Source organism: Scyliorhinus torazame, chromosome 28 (genome assembly GCF_047496885.1).
Source record: "Scyliorhinus torazame isolate Kashiwa2021f chromosome 28, sScyTor2.1, whole genome shotgun sequence".
NCBI classification, from domain to species: domain Eukaryota; kingdom Metazoa; phylum Chordata; class Chondrichthyes; order Carcharhiniformes; family Scyliorhinidae; genus Scyliorhinus; species Scyliorhinus torazame.
In genome coordinates, this window is record NC_092734.1 from 31,135,801 (window position 1) to 31,155,971 (window position 20,171).

At 48.8% G+C, this 20,171-nt stretch overlaps 1 protein-coding gene across 4 annotated transcripts in view; it reads right to left on the bottom strand.

Moving 5' to 3' along the window:
• sec31b (SEC31 homolog B, COPII coat complex component) overlaps positions 1-20,171 on the bottom strand; it is a 138,993-nt gene that overhangs the window by 106,131 nt on the left and 12,691 nt on the right. For 2 of the 4 annotated variants that reach the window (XM_072491799.1, XM_072491798.1), the window contains exons 2-3: positions 6,087-6,179; positions 471-594 (exon numbers count right to left, since the gene is read on the bottom strand). In XM_072491799.1, the coding sequence (XP_072347900.1) occupies positions 471-594; positions 6,087-6,165 (203 nt within the window). In that variant the 5' untranslated portion in view covers positions 6,166-6,179. Of the gene's footprint in view, positions 1-470; positions 598-6,086; positions 6,180-20,171 lie in introns of those variants that run through there. The other 2 variants (XM_072491801.1, XM_072491800.1) reach the window with 2 other exon arrangements.

A 20,171-nucleotide genomic window follows, 5' to 3' on the forward strand; every position in this document is an offset into this window, starting at 1 on the left:
CTCGGCTGCCTTTGCCTTCACGACCCGAAGCTCCTGCTCCTGGGTCTTTTGTTCCTCCTTTAGCCCTTCGATCGCCTGTAGTATCGGGGCCAACAGCTCTTTCTTCATTTCCTTTTTGATCTCTTCCACGCAGCATTTCAAGAACTCTTGTTGTTCAGGGCCCCATGTTAAACTGCCACCTTCCGACGCCATCTTGGTTTTTGCTTGCCTTCCTTGCCGCTGTTCTAAAGGATCCACTGCAATCTGGCCACTCTCTCCTCCTTTTTCCATCCGTATCCAGGGGGGATTCCCTTCTGGTTTACCGCACAGTGTTTTTAGCCGTCAAAATTGCCGTTGGGGCTCCTATCAAGAGCCCAAAAGTCCGTTTCACCGGGAGCTGCCGAAACGTGCGACTCAGCTGGTCATCGCCGCACCCGGAAACACAGTCTTTTTTATTACCATGTGTTTAGGATCATACGTCAACCACTCACCTGCTGGTAGCAGGTAGGCAACCTCGCAATTTTGCATCCAATGAGGCATCTGAAAAGTCCAGCTCATAGATCTCCAATGTTGCGCTCGTGCTGAAGGTGGCATCCAACTGCTGTGCTGAAGTACCTGCAGTGCAAAGGAAAGGTGTGACTTCCACTCCAACAATAATTGATAGGCTGATGCCAATCGTCTGCTGAAACAACTTTTAAAAACTGCTATGGCCGTTATTCTTTTAGCCAAATTAATTTGCTGAATTTCAGATGGTGCCCATTGGACGAAGGCAGCAACACTCGCAGGCCTTTTAAGTGACTGGAGACGGCAACCGAGGATCTTGTAACTTAGATAAGCAAGCAGTACGGAAGAACAAACTAATATCCAAATAGAACTTTCCACCACCTCAGGACGGCTTATAGCAATTAAGTGCGAATATACCGTCATTGTAGGAATATAGGGAAAGACCAAGATTCAACTAACTGCAGTTGTATTGAAGGTGCTCATTACTGTGTTGCTGGACGCACAAAGCTGCACCATTAAATGTGGGTTGAATGAGTGATGTTATGTCACTAGATCTCAAGTTGGATGTCCTGTAACTCTGTGTATCAAAAGCTGGGCCCTGTGCATCATAGGTGGTTAGGCCGGGCTGGGGTGATGCTGCATTACTCAATGGTGAACTAGTTATGCAACACCGGCGTACTGAATGTAAGGTGGTAGGGTGAGGGTGAGTATCCACTCCAAAGACTTCAGTACATAATGTAGCCCGGCCGCACTGAGGACTGTCAGTGGATGGCAGATAGGATTGCATCAAATCTGGTTTCATATCACTCCTGGAAGAGTGAGAGAGTGTGAGAGTGTGAGAGTAATTGTGAGTGAAAAATGAAATGAAAATCGCTTATTGTCACAAGTAGACTTCAAATGAAGATACTGTGAAAAGCCACTAGATGCCACATTCCGACGCCTGTTCGGGGAGGCTGTTACGGCAATTGAACCGTGCTGCTGGCCTGCGTTGGCCTGATTTCAAAGCCAGCGATTTAGCCCAGTGTGCTAAACAGCCCGAGTGTGAGTGTATGAGTGAGAGTGAGAGTGAGAGTGTGAATGTGAGTGAGTGAGAGTGAGAGTGTGAATGTGAGTGAGTGAGAGTGAGTGTATGAGTGAGAGTGAGAGTGAGAGTGAGAGTGAGAGTGAGAGTGAGAGTGAGAGTGAGAGTGAGAGTGAGAGTGAGAGTGAGAGTGAGTGAGAGAGAGAGAGTGAGAGAGTGAGTGAGTGAGTGAGTGAGTGTGAGTGAGTGTGAGTGAGTGAGTGAGTGTGAGTGAGTGAGTGAGTGAGTGAGTGAGAGTGAGAGTGTGAGTGAGAGTGTGAGTGAGAGAGTGTGAGTGAGTGAGAGTGAGAGTGAGAGTGTGAGTGAGTGAGTGAGAGTGTGAGTGAGTGAGAGTGTGAGTGAGTGAGAGTGTGAGTGAGTCAGAGTGTGAGTGAGTGAGTGTGAATGTGAGTGAGAGAGTGAGTGAGTGAGTGATTGAGTGAGTGAGAGTGAGAGTGAGAGCATGAATGTGAGTGAGAGTGAGTGAGAGAGCGAGTGAGAGTGAGAGCGTGAATGTGAGTGAGAGTGAGAGTGAGAGTGAGAGTGAGAGTGTGAGTGTGAGTGAGTGAGAGAATGAGAGAGTGAATGTGAGTGAGAGTGAGTGAGAGTGAGTGTGAGTTAGAGAGAGTGAGAGTGTGAATGTGAGTGAGAGAGTGAGTGAGTGAGCGAGAGCGAGTGTGTGTGAGTAAGAGTGAGAGTGAGAATGAGAATGAGAGTGAGAGTGAGAGAGTGAGTGTGAGTGAGTGAGAGTGTGAATGTGAGTGAGTGAGAGTGAGAGTGAGAGTGAGTGAGAGTGAGAGTGAGAGTGAGTGAGAGTGCGAGTGAGTGAGTGAGTGAGTGAGTGAGAGAGAGAGTGAATGAGAGTGAGAGAGTGTGAATGAGAGTGAGAGTGAGAGAGAGTGAGAGAGAGTGAGAGAGAGTGAGAGAGAGTGAGAGAGTGTGTGAGAGTGTGTGAGAGTGTGTGAGAGTGTGTGAGTGAGAGTGAGAGTGAGAGAGAGTGAGTGAGTATGAGAGTGAGTGAGTGTGAATGAGAGTGAGAGTGTGAGAGTGTGTAAGAGTGTGTGAGAGTGAGAGTGAGTGAGAGTGAGTGAGAGTGAGAGTGAGTGAGAGTGAGTGAGTGAGTGGGAGCGTGAGAGCACGTGAGCGTGTAATGAACCCAGGATACCATTTGCAGAAAGCCAGTACATTCTCTCCAATATCTTGGCCAGTGTTTATCTTTCAACCAATCTCACTAAAACATTTGCAGTCATTTTTATATTTGCTGTTGGTGAGGTCTTTCTGTGCACAAATTGGCTGCTGCATTTCTGACATTACAATAGTAACCACACTTCAAAAGGTTGACTGCCAAACACTATGGGATATTGAGGTGCTAGTTCAATTCAAATTCTTTCTTTCCTTCTTCTAATAATAAAACTTTGACACTCGGGGAGGCAGTGGTGCAATGGTATCGTCACTGGACTAATCCAGGGTAATGCTCTGAGGACCGGGGTTCGAATCCCACCTGGATAGATGGTGGAATTTGAATTCAATTAAAACAAAATCAGGAGTCAGAAGTCTAATGATAACCATGAAACCATTGTTGATTGTTCTAAAATACCCATCAGGTACACGAACGTCCAGATCGGCCGGGGTTGGAAACGGGTGCGGAGGCAGATGTTTTAGCCTTCGCCTTGCTGATTGCCCGAAGGCTGATTCTGTTGGGGTGGAGGTCGGCTTCTCTGCCTTGTGCCTCAGCGTGGTGGGGGGACCTGCTGGAGTTCCTAACGCTCGAGAAAGTAAACTTCGAGTTGAGGGGGAAGGATGGAAGGGTTCTACAACTCATGGGCCTTGTTCATCATGCATTTTCACGAATTGGACGAATCGACCATTAGGGGGAGGGAGGGGGTTGGGGAAGTTTGGAATATATAAATTAATGATTATTCTTTTTCATTGGTGTTTTGTATTGAAAGGCTGTTGGGGGGTGGGTGGGATAAGGGGATTGTTGGCTAGGGGATTGCCATTGTATTTGTTGTTATTGTTAATTATTTGTTGTTCTAAATATGATGAAAGTGTGAAAAAGGAGAATAAAAATATCTATTAAAAAAAGGTTCACGAAAGTCCTTTAGGGAAGGAAATCTGTCTTCCTTACCTGGTCTGGCCTACACAATAATAATAATAATAATAATCACTTATTGTCACAAGTAGGCTTCAATGAAGTTGCTTTGAAAAGTCCCTAGTCGCCATATTCCAGCGCCTGTTCGGGGAGGCCGGTATGGGAATTGAACCTGCTCTGTTACAGCCTTGTTCTGCATTTCAAGCCAGTTGTTTAGCCCACTGTGCTAAACCAGCCCATGTGACTCTTGACCCAGAGCAATGTGGTTGACTCTTAAATACCCTCAGGGATGGGCAGCCAGTGACGCCCACATCCCATGAAGGAATAAAAAAAAAAATTACTGACACCACACCAACTATGTCCTGGCCCCCCTTGCTTCAATAAGGTGAAATTCACTAGGTTCAGAAAGTCACTAGGGTCTTACATTGTGCGACTGAATATCAAGATTACGCGGAACCCTTTCTGTTGTCAAATACTCGACTGAACTAAAGGCACTGCACAGTTCAATAAATGGCATGATGCATTTACTCTACCAAAGGACTTTCAACATTTGTGAAGGAAAACGAAGACCATATCACCTGGCATTGTACATTCATGCCGAAAAGTTGGGTTCAATTCAACTGAGGCTGTGGGAATAAAAATTGATCCCAGCATGGACCGAGTTTAGATTAGCCCCAATTTCACAGTCGCTGGGTCAAAATCCTGGAATTCCCACCCCAACAGCAGTGTTGGTGTGCCTACACCGCCGGGACTGCAGCGCTTCAAGGTGGCCCCTCAACACTACCTTCTCGAGGGCAACTAGGGATGGGCAATAAATGCTGGCCTAGCCAGTGACGGCCAGATCCCATAACTGAATAAAAATACATTTAGTTTTGCAAAGACCAGGGCTGCAGAAGACTGGCCACAACTTGTCTCTTTTACATCTCTCTGACCTTGTCAGAGCAATAAAAAGCTATCAAGCAGCTATTGGATAGGTACATGGATTACGGTAAAATGATATAGTGTAGATTTATTTGTTCTTAAGGGCAGCACGGTAGCATTGTGGATAGCACAATTGCTTCACAGCTCCAGGGTCCCAGGTTCGATTCCGGCTTGGGTCACTGTCTGTGCGGAGTCTGCACGTCCTCCCCGTGTCTGCGTGGGTTTCCTCCGGGTGCTCTGGTTTCCTCCCATAGTCGAAAGATGTGCAGGTTAGGTGGATGGGCCATGATAAGTTGCCCTTAGTGTCCAAAATTGCCCTTAGTGTTGGGTGGAGGTGTTGACCTTGGGTAGGGTGCTCTTTCCAAGAGCCGGTGCAGACTCAGTGGGCCGAATGGCCTCCTTCGGCACTGTAAATTCAATGATAATCTATGATTAATCTAGGACAAAGGTTCGGCACAACATCATGGGCCGAAGGGCCTGTTCTGTGCTGTATTTATCGAAGGGGATTGGGAAAAGTCACACTCATCCAGCAGTGGGCCTTCATCTGACCTTGGGGCTGAGGCACATTGCTGGGAAAAACAGAAAATACTTCAAACTGTATCTGGAACAATTGATGCCAATGAACACGGAGTGGCTGACTGGAAAAGTGACCCACTTTCCGGCACATTTTGATTTCTGGAGCCCATGTTTAGCAGATGGAATCTTTGATTCACACAAAGTATAAAGAATGTGTGATATGGTACGAATTAAGTAATGGCATGATGGGAAAACAGGTCAATGGGAAGACTGGTCAAAAGGTTTGATACAATATAAGAAAGGCTGAAACTACTCATTCCAGCTCGCCAGGCCCAGGTAAAGGATGCTGCCCTAACCATTTTCAGACTAGTATGGCCGTAGGCCAACTCTGCATAACTTGAAGTCTGAAAAGATCAGCGAAGGTCGAGCCATTCCAAAACACCGGACCTCGGCAACTCCTGATAAAACTAACTCGTCATAACCCAGGGCCGTAGGAATTTAAAACAAGATAAGTTCAGGAAGAAACAAGTCTATTCCGACCTGTCAATGTTCCCTCCAAGGACTAAATAATGGTATGAGTGATATGACCTAACATGATCTGGTCTGTGCTTCCGTTTGTATTTCCGATCAAACTCCTGACTATACTGTTGTCACATAATCTTGATAATGATAATGTATAAATATTGAGCTAATTCTCCGCGAAAGCGCGGAACTTGTGAAAGACTCAGCAGTTTTGTTGACTGCTCTCGGACTTCAAGTTTCAGCCATTACTGCGTGCAGTTGTTTTCGAAAATAAAGCTTGTTATTCTGTCTTAACGAGTGTGTTGAATCTTTCTGCTACATAAGGGAAAATATTGACTTTGACAAATTATATCTTAAAACAAAATACTATGAAAGGACATTAAATATGTATTTGCTCAAAATTGACATATTAACACTAATCCCAAAATTGAAGCTGTTTATCACAGTGCAGAGTACATTTCCCAATGGTTTGGGTGAAGCTTCTGACGTTACCTGTTGCCAAAAAGAGGGGATGGTGAGAAGCAGGACTCCAGGACTGAATGGCTGTCCTCTCAATCTCCTTCAGCTTCATTTTATCTTCTCGACCTGAGGAACAGAACACGATGATCATGAAAAACTGCCTTAATATCAGACGGGCACACCATGTTCTAATGGAGGGTCAGTGGTCTGGAACATTAACTGCTTCGGTCTCCACGATGCTGCCAGACCGAGCCCGGCACTTTCTTTTTAATGCTATTTATTTTAGATGTGCCAGTGTCTGCAGTATTTAACTTTAGCGCACCATGTAGGAGGATGACGCTATTTCAGGCAGGGCTGGGAGATCCATTATGGGGTTGGAGGACCGGCCCTTCGCATCAATGCAATGAGAAAAGCGAGAGAAACTAAATTGAGGAGAGTGAGCATCTTGATGTCGGAACAGTCCTCAGCCATCAGCAGTAACTGCTTATTACAGAGTGAATAGAGAAGACCAAAGCACAAAAAGGCTGTATAAATGAGCATTTGGGGGGGAAAAAAAAAAACATTGAGAGATCGAAATTTGAAAATAAAGACATCTGTGCAAATCTCTCGGTTGCCCCAAGATGTTTCACTGTAATCGGATTTGGCAGCCTTCTATTATAAAAGTAAAAGCGAATTACTGCGGATGTTGGAATCCGAAACAAAAACGGAAAATGCTGGATAAACTCAGCAGGTCTGACAGCATCTGTGGAGAGTCAATCGGACTCAAAGCGTTCGCTTCGTTCTCTCTCCACAGATGCTGCCAGTCCTGCTGAGGTTATCTAGCATTTTCTATTTTTTGTGGCAGCCTTCTTTCCACATGGACGCAGCGGGCCGAGCAGTGCCTGCCGAGCCGCATTTCACCGACTCAGAATACCAACTGAAACGTTCCCCGCAGGAGAATAATTGGTGTTCACAGTCCTAGCTTGCAAACCTAGTCTCAGGTGGCCTGGTGGAAGAGGATTTTCATCCGACTCGTTCTTGTCATGAGATATTTGTATTGATGCACTTTGGGAATGTGCCAACACACTGTGACGTTGTGGCATTGCACTCCTGTGGTATCCCTAATTGTTCAAGTTCAAGTAATGATCAATAACTCAACACAAATTAGTAAGATTCAAATCAAAGCACATTTATTATACACAGTAAATCACTACTCATGCATAAACTCTACTTTCTAGACTATTCTCTATCACTAAAAGGCCTATACTTAGCTTCGGAATTGGCCCACCAGGTCAGGGGAACAAATGGCCTTTCGTTCAGGTCCTGAGTCTGCAGGATTCAAAAGCTGGTATGGACTGGTAGCTCGTAGCGCCCATCTCGTAGCTAGCGTTGACTTGAGACTTACTTTCTTACGCCGGACAGTTCACTCTCAGGGGTTGCTTCGCGTTGCTGAGTGACCCTGTCAAGAAGGGCGATTTGAACTTGGGGGCTTTACTTTATAGTCCCCAGGGGCTTCCCGCCCTTCGGGGTGGACCCCGTACCTGGTTTCAAGTGATTGGACTTTGTTCCAATCACTTGATTCGATTTCTCCAATACTGGAGCTGTTCCCTGATCGTTGGGCGGTCTTTAAGTGTCCGTTAACCTTTTTTGTGTTGGCTCCTGCTGGCGCCAAGGAGTCTGGCTTGGCCTGGTTTACCTTAAAATGTTTCGATTGTTCCCGGGGATCGCTCATTACTATGTAGATGGCTGCTACATTACTATGCAGATGGCTCACACCCCGCATTGGGTGGACTTGGAGATGGGGGAGGAAAGGGACCAGCGCCCGCTGTGGCGCTTGGAGGTGGGGCTGTTGGCGGATGAGGTGAGCAAGCGGGTCCAAGGAAGTATAGAGAGGTACTTGGAGACCAACGACAATGGGGAGGTCCGAGTGGGGATGGTGTGGGAGGCACTGGAGGCGGTGGTGAGGGGAGAGCTGATCTCCATTAGAACATAGAACATAGAAAATACAGCACAGAACAGGCCCTTCGGCCCACAATGTTGTGCCGAACCTTTGTCCTAGATTAATCATAGATTATCATTGAATTTACAGTGCAGAAGGAGGCCATTCGGCCCTTTGAGTCTGCACCGGCTCCTGGAAAGAGCACCCTACCCAAACTCAACACCTCCACCCAACACCAAGGGCAATTTGGACATTAAGGGCAATTTATCATTGGCCAATTCACCTAACCCGCACATCTTTGGACTGTGGGAGGAAACCGGAGCACCCGGAGGAAACCCACGCAGACACGGGGAGGACGTGCAGACTCCGCACAGACAATGACCCAAGCCGGAATCGAACCTGGGACCATGGATCTGTGAAGCAATTGTGCTATCCACAATGCTACCGTGCTGCCCTTAAGAACAAATAAATCTACACTATATCATTTTCCCGTAATCCATGTACCTATCCAACAGCTGCTTGAAGGTCCCTAATGTTTCCGACTCAACTACTTCCACAGGCAGTGCATTCCATGCCCCCACTACTCTCTGGGTAAAGGCCCACAAGGAGGGAGGGAGCAGGGGAAGAGGGAGAGGCTGGTGGGGGAGATGGTGAGGGTAGACAGGAGGTATGCGGAAGAGCCGGAGGAAGGATTGTTGAGGAAGAGGCGCAGCCTCCAGGCCGAATTCGACCTGGTGACCACCAGGAAGGCGGAGGTGCAGTGGAGGAAGGCCCAGGGGGCGGTCTACGAGTATGGGGAAAAGGCAAGCCGGATGCTGCCGCATCAGCTTCGGAAGCGGGACGCAGCTAGGGAGATCGGGGGAGTTATGGACAGGGGAGGGAGCGTGGTGCGGAGTGGGGTTGGCATCAATGGGGTCTTCAGGGACTTCTACGAGGAATTGTACCGATCCGAGCCCCCACGGGAGGGATGGGCCGTTTCCTGGACCAATTGAGGTTTCCAAAGGTGGAAGAGGGACTGGTGGCGAGACTGGGGGCCCCGATTGGGCTGGAGGAGCTGATCAAATGGATAGGAAGCATGCAGGCGGGGAAGGCACCGGGGCCGGATGGTTTCCCGGTCGAGTTCTATAAAAAATATATGGACCTATTGGGCCCGCTGTTAGTTAGGACCTTTAATGAGGCAGGGGGGGGGGGGCTTTACCCCCGACGATCTCCCGGGCACTGATCTCCTTGATCCTGAAGCGGGACAAGGATCCACTGCAATGTGGGTCTTACAGACCGATTTCCTTGCTAAATGTAGATGCCAAGGTGCTGGCGAAGGTCTTAGACACGAGGATTGAGGATTGTGTGCTGCGGATCATCCATGAAGACCAGACGGGGTTTGAAGGGGAGACAGTTGAACGCGAATGTGCGGAGGCTTTTGAACGTTATCATGATGCCGGCGAGGGAGGGGGAGGCGGAGATAGAGGTGGCGATGGGCGCTGAGAAAGCCTTCGATAGGGTAGAGTGGGGAGGAGTTTGTGGAGGAGTTTGCCAGGTGGGTTAGGCTGTTGTATGAGGTCCCGATGGCGAGTGTGGCCACAAATAGGAGGTCCGAGTCCTTTTGGTTGCACAGAGGGACGAGACAGGCGTGTCCCCTGTCCCCCCTGCTCTTTGCACTGGCGATTGAACCCCTGGCTATGGCACTGAGAGAGTCGAGGAACTGGAGGGGGTTGGTGCGGGTGGGGAGGAGCATAGGGTGTCGCTTTATGCGGACGACCTGCTGCTGTATATGGCCGACCCGGTGGGAGGAATGCCAGAGGTAATGAGAACCCTTAGGGAATTCGGGGACTTTTCGGGATACAAGCTCAATATGGGGACGGGCGAGCTGTTCGTAGTTCAGCTAGGGGACCAGGAGAGGGGGATTGGCGAGCTCCCACTAAAAAGGGCGGAGAGGAGCTTCAGATGTTTGGGGGTCCAGGTGGCCAGGAGCTGGGGGGCCCTGCATAGGCTTAACTTTACAAGGCTGGTGGAGCAAATGGAGGAGGAGTTCAAGAGGTGGGACGCGTTGCCACTGTCCCTGGCGGGTCGGGTGCAGTCAATCAAAATGACGGTGCTCCCAAGGTTTTTGTTCCTGTTCCAGTGCCTCCCCGTGTTTATCCCGAAGGCTTTTCTCAGGCGGGTTAACAGGAGTATAATGGGGTTTGTGTGGGCGCGAGGGACTCAGAGGGTGAGAAGGGTGTTCCTGGAGCGGAGTAGAGATATTGGGGGGGGGGGGGGGGGGGGCTGGCGCTGCCCAACCTCTGTGGGTACTACTGGGCCGCCAATGCGACGATGGTGCGCAAGTGGGTGATGGAGGGGGCTGCATGGAAGAGGCTGGAGACGGCGTCCTGTGTGGGTACGAGTCTGGGGGCGCTGGCAACGGCGCCGCTGCCCCGCTCCCTCCAAGGAGGTATTACCACGAGCCCCGGTGGTGGTGTGGCGGCCCTCTCAAATTTGGGGGGCAGGTGGAGGCGGCATGGGGGGGGGGGGGGGGGGGGGGGTGGGGGGGGGGGGGGGGGGGGGGGGGAGCGAGTTGGGGGCCTCGGCGTGAACCCCATTACGGGGGAACCACCGGTTCGCCCCAGGAAGAACAGGTGGAGGGTTTTCGGGGTGGCACAGGGCAGGGATACGAAAGTTGGGGGACCTGTTTGTGGATGGGCAGTTCACGAGCTTGGGTGAGCTGGAGGAGAAGTACGGACTCCCCCCAGGGAACACCTTCAGGTACTTACAGGTAAGGGCGTTTGCCAGACGGCAGGTGGTGGATTTCCCGCGGCTACTGCCACACACAATACAAGACAGGGTGCTCTCGGGGGGGTGGGTGGGAGTGGGGAAGATCTCGGAAACTTACCAGGTGATGCAGGAGGAGGAGGCCTCGGTGGTGGAGTTGAAAGATAAGTGGGAGGAGGAGTTGGGAGAGGAGATCGAAGAGGGGACGTGGGCAGATGCCCTAGGGAGGGTGAATTCTTCCACTTTGTGCGCGAGGCTCAGCCTCATACAGTTTAAGGTGCTGCACAGGGCACACATGACCGGGACAAGGATGAGCTGGTTCTTTGGGGGTGAGGACAGGTGTGTTAGGTGCTCAGGGGGCCCAGCAATTCACACCCATATGTTCTGGGCATGCCCAGCACTGGAGGAATTTGGAAGGGCGTAGCGAGGACAGTGTCGAGGGTGGTAGGTTCCAGGGTCAGACCAGGCTGGGGGCCCGCAATATTTGGGGTGGCAGAGGAGCCGGGAGTGCAGGAGGCGAAAGAGGCCGGAATTCTGGCCTTTGCGTCCCTGGTAGCCCGGTGAAGGATTCTCCTTCAGTGGAAAGATGCGAGGCCCCCAAGCGTGGAATTCTGGATCAGCGATATGGCAGGGTTCATTAAATTGGAGAGGGTGAAGTTCGCCTTGAGAGGGTCGGTACAAGGGTTCTTTAGGCGGTGGCAACCGTTCTTAGACTTTCTGGCAGAACGATAGACATTGGTCAATGGCAGCAGCAGCTCGGGGGGGGGGGATTATTTTATTTTTGTTTATGTTATTTACACTGGAGGGTCTGAGGGGGTGTATACACCTGTTGTGTTAAGTCGGGGTGTTAATGTTAATTTATTATTTATGTACGGGGTTTGGGGGGTTGCTTTTTTAAGATTGTGTTTTGTACTTAATCCTGTTGGGTTCTTTTTTCTTTCTTATTTTGTTATTGATATTTTATGAAAACCTTTAATAAAAATTATTTTTAAAAGAAAAAATATTATGCAGATGGCTGCTTGTATCAATGTTGTCTAGGTTTCTGCAGAGTCTAATACACAGTAAACTTGCACCTGCTAGTTTTTGCTTGTGTTGGCTGAATTTCCCTTCAGCCTTTGCGGTTCTCCATTTTAAGTCGGGAAGTGGCCAACTCAGGTGGCTACACCATAAATTGCTCCCAGCACTGCCACAAGTCTGACAACTGTCACTATTTCACCACAAGATTAAAGTAGTTCAAATTACTCTCAGTTTATATTAAAGCTCAAAGGAACAAATCAGTAACGAACGGTATTGCTGATTGTTCGTCCACTGCTCCAGGCATTGTAATACATCAATCAACGATTACATTTTTCTGAAGCACTGTTAAGTGCTCCAGGGCAGCAACACTTCAGCATCAGCTCAGCTGCCTACCTTTTCGATCATGGGAGTACGTTCGGAGGGTGGTTAAGTGCAGAGGTGGGAGCAATCAGCAAAGAACTGGCAGGCAAGATGTCAAAGAAAAAAAATTCAAACATAGTTGCAGGTTGTACAGTACTGGAGGCTGCCCCTCAGAGGAAAGGGTTCACGGAAAGGTAGTTGCAGGTTCAAGTTGCTCCTGTCGCAGCTCCTGGGCAGCACAAGTGATTAGCACCGTGGCTTCACAGCGCCAGGGTCCCAGGTTTGATTCCCTGCTGGGTCACTGTCTGTGCGGAGTCTGCACGTTCTCCTCGTGTGTGCGTGGGTTTCCTCCGGGTGGAGAAGGTAGTCAAGAAGGCATACGGCATGCTTGCCTTCATTGGCCGGGGCATTGAGTATAAGAATTGGCAAGTCATGTTGCAGCTGTATAGAACCTTAGTTAGGCCACACTTGGAGTATAGTGTTCAATTCTGGTCGCCACACTACCAGAAGGATGTGGAGGCTTTAGAGAGGGTGCAGAAGAGATTTACCAGAATGTTGCCTGGTATGGAGGGCATAAGCTATGAGGAGCGATTGAATAAACTCGGTTTGTTCTCACTGGAACGAAGGAGGTTGAGGGGCGACCTGATAGAGGTATACAAAATTATGAGGGGCATAGACAGAGTGGATAGTCAGAGGCTTTTCCCCAGGGTAGAGGGGTCAATTACTAGGGGGCATAGGTTTAAGGTGAGAGGGGCAAAGTTTAGAGTAGATGTACGAGGCAAGTTTTTTACGCAGAGGGTAGTGGGTGCCTGGAACTCACTACCGGAGGAGGTAGTGGAGGCAGGGACGATAGGGACATTTAAGGGGCATCTTGACAAATATATGAATAGGATGGGAATAGAAGGATACGGACCCAGGAAGTGTAGAAGATTGTAGTTTAGTCGGGCAGTATGGTCGGCACGGGCTTGGAGGGCCGAAGGGCCTGTTCCTGTGCTGTACATTTCTTTGTTTGTTGTTTGTTTGGGTGCTCCAGTTTCCTCCCACAGTCCAAAGACGTGCAGGTTAGGTGGATTGGCCTTGATAAATTGCCCTTAGTGACCAAAAAAGGTTAGGAGGGGTTATTGGGATCGGGTGGAAGTGAGGGCTGAAGTGGGTCGGTGCAGAGTCGATGGGCCGAATGGCCTCCTTCTGCACTGTATGTTCTATCCCTGTGGCCATCGAATAACAAGTTAACAGTTACATGAGTGTTTTCATGCAAACACCTTGTACAAGCTGCAGTGTGGAGCCCTCTCAGCCAAACAAACGCAAAGTCAAATTCCATTCAATTCCTGCATATTTAAAGCTACTTTCCCAGGAGCTGGTGGTGCTCCAGGCCTTGAACACATACACAAGCTTTGTGGACACAATACACATGCTTGTTTTCACTCCACGAGCTGAAACAGGTGCATACCAAAAAGTGAATACTAAAACACAATTGGGTCAAAACACAGTGCACATTCAAAACGTCAATAGTTTCGGGAGATGCTGCTCGAGGTTCTGGAATGGACCACTGGGAGATTTTTGGCACATTTGTATCTTTGAGCAAGCACATCATTTTAAAGAAATCCACGGAGACGGACAGATTCCTGGCACAATTCTGACGACAGGCCGATTTCAAAGCTGGACCAGTCCCACGCCAGCATACATACTCACACTTCTTGTGGCATAATGTACCTGCGTTGCTCAGTCACCTTGCTAACCCGGTGGGGAAATAGGTCAGCACAAGCAGTTCAGTCCATAATCAGACTGATTGCAGCCAGCCCACCAGAGAAATACTAAATCAAGCATCGACAGCTCCTTAGTGGGAAGTTAAGAGTAACCATATTTTGTGCAGTAACAGATCAAGCATAGCCTTCATTGTCAATTAACGATTCAACTTCACTATTGATCGCCTTCTGAAGTTCACCAGCCACCTCTCCTTTCACCTCCAATGAAGCATCTTTTTTTTTAACAATTTTATTGAGGTATTTTTGGCCTTGTAAACAGTAACAATATATATTAGTGTGCAAATATCAATTACAAAAACATAGTAGTGCAAATAACAGTTCCTCTCTCGCAAACAGACCCACCTATTCTTCCCCCTTATTCTACCCCCCTCCCCCAGCTGACGATTAGTTCCCCGCGAAGAAGACGATGAATGGTTGCCACCTCCGGGCGAACCCCGATAGAGATCCTCGTAAGGCGAACTTGATTTTTTCCAAGCTGAGAAAACTTGCCATGTCCGACAGCCATACTTCTGTCTTTGGGGGCTTTGAGTCCCTCCAAGCCAACAGTATCCGTCGCCGGGCTACCAGGGAAGCAAAGGCCACAACGTTGGCCTCTATCCGCTCCTGGACTCCCGGGTCCTCCGACACCCCAAAAATCGCAACCTCGGGACTCATCGCCACCCTTGTTTTCAGTACCCGGGACATGACGTCCGCAAATCCCTGCCAGTACCCCCTGAGTTTTGGGCACGCCCAGAACTTGTGGACATGGTCCGCTGGTCCTCCCGCACATCTAGCACACTCATCCGGGCCACCGTCATGTGGGCCCGGTGAACTACCTTGAACTGAATCAGGCCGAGCCTGGCACATATTGCGGTTGCATTTATCCTCCTCAGAGCGTCTGCCCACATGCCTCCCTCCAGCTCCCCACCAAGCTCCTCCTCCCACTTGAGTTTCTGTTCCTTGGTCCAGTGTCCTCCGCTCCCATAAGCTCCTTATAAATATCCGAGGCTCTCCCCTCTCCTCTGGAAACTACTCTGTCCTGGATCCCCCTTGGTGGAAGGCGTGGAAAGGACGGGACTTGTCTACGTACGAAATCCCGCACCTGCAAGTACTGAAAGTAATTTCCCCTTGCCAGCCCAAACTTCTCCTCCAGCGCCCTCATGCTCGCGAAGCTCCCTTCCAGGAACAAGTCGCCCATCCTTCCCACCCCCGCCCTCCGCCACGCTCGAAACCCGCCGTCCAACTTCCCCGGGCGAAATCGGTGGTTGTCGCACATTGGGGACCAGACCGACACTCCCACTTCCCCCGCGTGCTTCCTCCATGGCCCCAAATCCGCAGAGCCGCCACCACTATAGGGCTGGAGGAGTACCTGGCTGGCGGGAGCAGCAGAGGAGCCGTGACCAGGGCTGCCAAGCTGGTGCCCCTGCACGAAGCAGCCTCCACCTGCCCCCAAACCGACCCCGTACCCACCATCCATTTCCTTATCATGGCTATGTTAGCCGCCCAGTAGTAGTTGCTGAGGTTCGGCAACACCAGTCCCCCCTCGCTACGGTTCCGTTCCAGCATCCCCCTCTTAACCCGCGGGGACTTCCCCGCCCAAACAAATCCCAGGATGATTTTATTGATCGTTTTAAAAAAGGACCACGGAATGAAAATAGGGAGACACTGAAAAATAAACAGGAATCTCGGGAGGATCGTCATCTTCACCGTCTGTACTCTCCCCACTAGTGACAGCGGGAGCGCATCCCATCTCCGGAACTCGCTCCTCATTTGCTCCACCAGCCTAGACAAGTTCAACTTATGCACCTGTCCCAGTCCCGCGCCACTTGTATCCATAAATACCTAAAACTTTCCCAACCAGCCTAAAGGGTAGCTCCCTCAGCCTATTCTCCTGACCCCTCGCCTGCACCACAAACATCTCGCTCTTTGCCATGTTCAACTTGTACCCAGAAACCCAGCCAAATTCCCCATGGATTTCCATAATCCCGTCCATCCCTGCCACTGGATCCGACACGTACAAAAGCAGGTCATCCGCGTAGAGAGAGACCTTGTGTTCTAACACCGCCGCCCCCCCCCCCCCCCCCCCCCCCCCCCCCGGCCATTCCCTTCCAACCCTTGCCGCTCTCAGAGCAATTGCCAGCGGTTCTATGGCCAATGCAAAAAAACATTGGAGAGAGGGGGCACCAGTCTTGTCCCACGGTATAGTCGAAAATACTCAGATGTATTTCGTCCTTACACTAGCCTCCGGGGCCTGATATAGCAGTCTAACCCAGTCCACAAAGCCTTCCCCAAACCCAAACCGTCCCAGCACCTCCAATAGTCTCACTCCACCCGGTCAAAAGCCTTTTCGGCATCCATTGCCACCACTACCTCCACCTCTCTGCCCTCCGGGGGCATCAATCACATTGAGTAGCCTTCTTAGGTTGGCTACCCAATGAAGCATCTTTAATGACATCCTACATCACATCCCAGATATTAAGAGGTACTGAATTAATTCAAGCACCACGCACAGACATTAACACTTGCATGGTATAAAATTCTCAGCCTTGCAGAACAGGGCATCCAATTATTTACTATATGCAACACAATGCATTGAGTAACGTAGAATTGACAGTAGTGACAGGCCTTTCAACCCAACTGGTGTTTGGCTCCACACGGGCCTCCGCCACTCGGGCAACATATTCTCTATTCCCTTCCACAAGTACGTAACTCGCTCCCCCTTAAATGCAACAACGCTATTCACTCCAACGACTCCATGTGGCAGCGAGTTTTACATGTAAACCCATTTCCAAAAGCGACACTGAAAAATTTGTCTTACACACCAAAGAATGGAGGGGAAAGTCAATTAAATGCCCCCAAAACACAAAAACCAGAGTTGCAATATCTTCGAATGAACAAATTGTACAGAGTTTTCATAGAATTTACAGTGCAGACCATACGACCCATCGAGTCTGCATCGGCCCTTACAAAGAGCACCCTACTTAAGCCCACACCTCCACCCTATCCTCGTAACCCAGTAACCCCATCCAACCTTTTTTGGACACTAAGGGCAATTTAGCACAGCCAATCCATCTAACCTGCACATCTTTGGACTGTGGGAGGAAACCGGAGCACCCGGAGGAAACCCACGTAGACACGGGGAGAACATGCAGACTCCGCACAGTGACTCAAGTCGGGAATCGAACCTGGAACCCTCGAGCTGTGAAGCAACTGTGCTAACCACTGTGCGACCGTGCTGCTCACAAATCCACATTTGGGACGGCTCTACTCAATTTAGGTCTCCATATTTAAGGAAGGATTTGCTTGTATTGGAGGCAGTGCAACGAAGGTTCACTAGATTGTGGTTACTGGGATGAGAGGGGTGTCCTATGATGAGGGGTAAAATTAAGACTCTGCACCCTCTGGAATTTAAAAGAATGAGAGGTAATCTCAATGAAACATACAAGACTCTGAAAGACCTTGACAGGGTCAACATTGAGTGATTCTTTTGTTGGGGAATCTAGCACATTGGGGCACTGTGTCAGGATAAGGGCTCGATCATTTAGGGCCAAGAGGAGGAGAAACATTTCAGCTCAAAGGGTTGCGATTGTTTGGATTCTTTACCCCAGAAGAGTTTGGATGCACCATGACTGGATATATTTAAGGCCGGGATTTACAGATTTTTGGCTTCTAAAGGAATCAAGGATATGGAGAGCAGGCGTGGATGTGGTGCTCAGGCCAATGATTAGCCATGAGCGCATTGAATGGCGGAGCAGGGTCGAGGCGCCATATAGTCAACTCCTGCTCCATGTTCTTAACAACAAGGTTCTCAGCCCGAGCTTGAATTGCAATCAACCGTTGAAGTTCCAGTGTTTATTCACCAATTAAACTTTGCAGCCATACAGAAACACACGCGTTTACCGTCAGCAGAATAAGAATATATTGTTCCATTAAATGGTATAATGCTCCAGTGCAACGTCCGACTGACAATTAACGGGATTCACCAGCAGGTTATAAAGCTGATGCATGCTGAAATTCCTGCCCATCGCCACTCCTCGACCATCCTGGCTCGCGTGTTTGTAATGTGCACAGTCGGTGTCACAATTCCACATCACTGGCTCAAACCTTGAACTGGTAAATTAGATAACGAAGCAATTGCTTGGGAGAAAAGCAGCTGGCTAAACCTTTAGCGAAAACTCCAAAGAACGTATCAAAACAGGAGATGCCCTGAAACTCCAGGAGAGCAAAACCGTAGAAGAAAGTTGCAGTAATCACATGGTTCAAATAACTTTAAACACAGTATTGCTGAATAAAAAGAGGCGTGCCGACAAAAGTTTTTTGACTTGCACACATCAGGACAGATGCAAGAATACCAAATTTCAAAGGGAACAACAATTTATACTGCATGAGAAAAAGGGTGCTGATTGGTTAACAAGTTGGCTGTGATTGGTTAATTCAACATCATCTCTTTTATCATCAATACTTTAAAACCTCTGTGATTTTTGTCCGCAATAATCATTAATTACAACAGTACCTTGTATTTATTTAATGCTCCGCACCTACAGAAAAACAGTTTCCGAGCCCATTAAAATGAGGAAACACGGTGTGTGGGAAACGGGGAGGGAGATGGAGCAGCGAGTATGTGGAACTAAATTCATGTTCCGGGGGAAGGGTTATGAGGAGGTTTCTAAAGCAGGGGAAGAGTCTGGCAAAGGTGAACAAAGTAGAAGGCAGAAGCATTGCAGCCTAAACAGGAAGTCAACAATAGTGCAGAGGAGTAATAGACACCATTGTTTGACAACTGCTGTGTGTCATTTTTGTAAAACACCTGGAGGAGAGCGTAGAAGGATGGGTGAGTAAATTTGCAGATGACACTAAAGTCGATGGAGTTGTGGACAGTGCGGACGGATGTTACAAGTTACAGAGGGACATAGATAAGCTGCAGCGCTGGGCTGAGAGGTGCAAATGGAGTTTAATGCAGAAAGTGTGAGGTGATTCATTTTGGAAGGAATAACAGGAAGACAGAGTACTGGGCTAATGGTAAGATTCTTGGCAGTGTGGATGAGCAGAGAGATCTCAGTGTCCATGTACACAGATCCCTGAAAGTTGCCACCCAGGTTGAGAGGGTTGTTAAGGCGTATGGTGTGTTAGCTTTTATTGGTAGAGGGATTGAGTTTCGGAGCCATGAGGTCATGTTGCAGCTGTACAAAACTCTGGTGCGGCCCCATTTGGAGTATTGCGTGCAATTCTGGTCGCCACATTATAGGAAGGATGTGGAAGCATTGGAAAGGGTGCAGAGGAGATTTACCAGAATGTTGCCTGGTATGGAGGGAAGATCTTGTGAGGAAAGGCGGAGGGACTTGAGGCTGTTTTCGTTAGAGAGAAGAAGGTTAAGAGGTGACTTAACTGAGGCAGACAAGATGATCAGAGGATTGGATAGGGTGGACAGTGAGAGCCTTCTTCCTCGGATGGTGATGTCTAGCACGAGGGGACATAGCTTTAAATTGAGGGGAGATAGATATAAGACAGATGTCAGAGGTAGGTTCTTTACTCAGAGAGTAGTAAGGGCGTGGAATGCCCTGCCTGCAACAGCAGTGGACTCGCCAACACCAAGGACATTCAAATGGTCATTGGGTAGACATATGGACGATAAGGGAATAGTGTAGATGGGCTTTAGAGTAGTTTCACAGGTCGGCGCAACATTGAGGGCCGAAGGGCCTGTACTGCGCTGTAATGTTCTATGTTCCATGTGGTCCGAGTATTCATTTCCACAAATGACAATATGAACTTTAACCTTTTTTTAATGCTTGTTGCAAAAACAGTAAGATGCAGAGAGCAAAAATGTCTGCTAGGTATTTTAACCACTTTACATGCTTTCAAACGAGTAGACCATTCAATAGCATCATGGCTAATCTAAGTGTAATCTCCCGTCTATGCCCAGTAACCTTTCACCCCCCTTGCTCATCAAGAATTTATCTACCACTTCCTTGAAAACATTCAACGGCCCTGGTTCCACCGTCTTTCGAAGAAGAGAGTTCCGAAGAGTCACGATCCTCAAGAGAAAAACAATTCTTCCCATCTCAATCCTAAATGGGCAATCCTTATTTTTAAGCTGGTTCTAGATTCTCCAACAAGTGGAAACATCCTCTCCATAACCACCCTTTCAGGACCGTCAGGATCTTGTATGTTTCCATAAAATTACATTTTACTCTTCTAAACTCCTGTGGATATAAGCCTAACCTGTCCAACCTTTCCTCATAAGACAACCCGTCCATTCCTTGTGTTAGGCTGGTAAACTTTCTCTGAACTGCTTCTAATTAATTTACATCCTTCCTTAAATAAGATGACCAATAC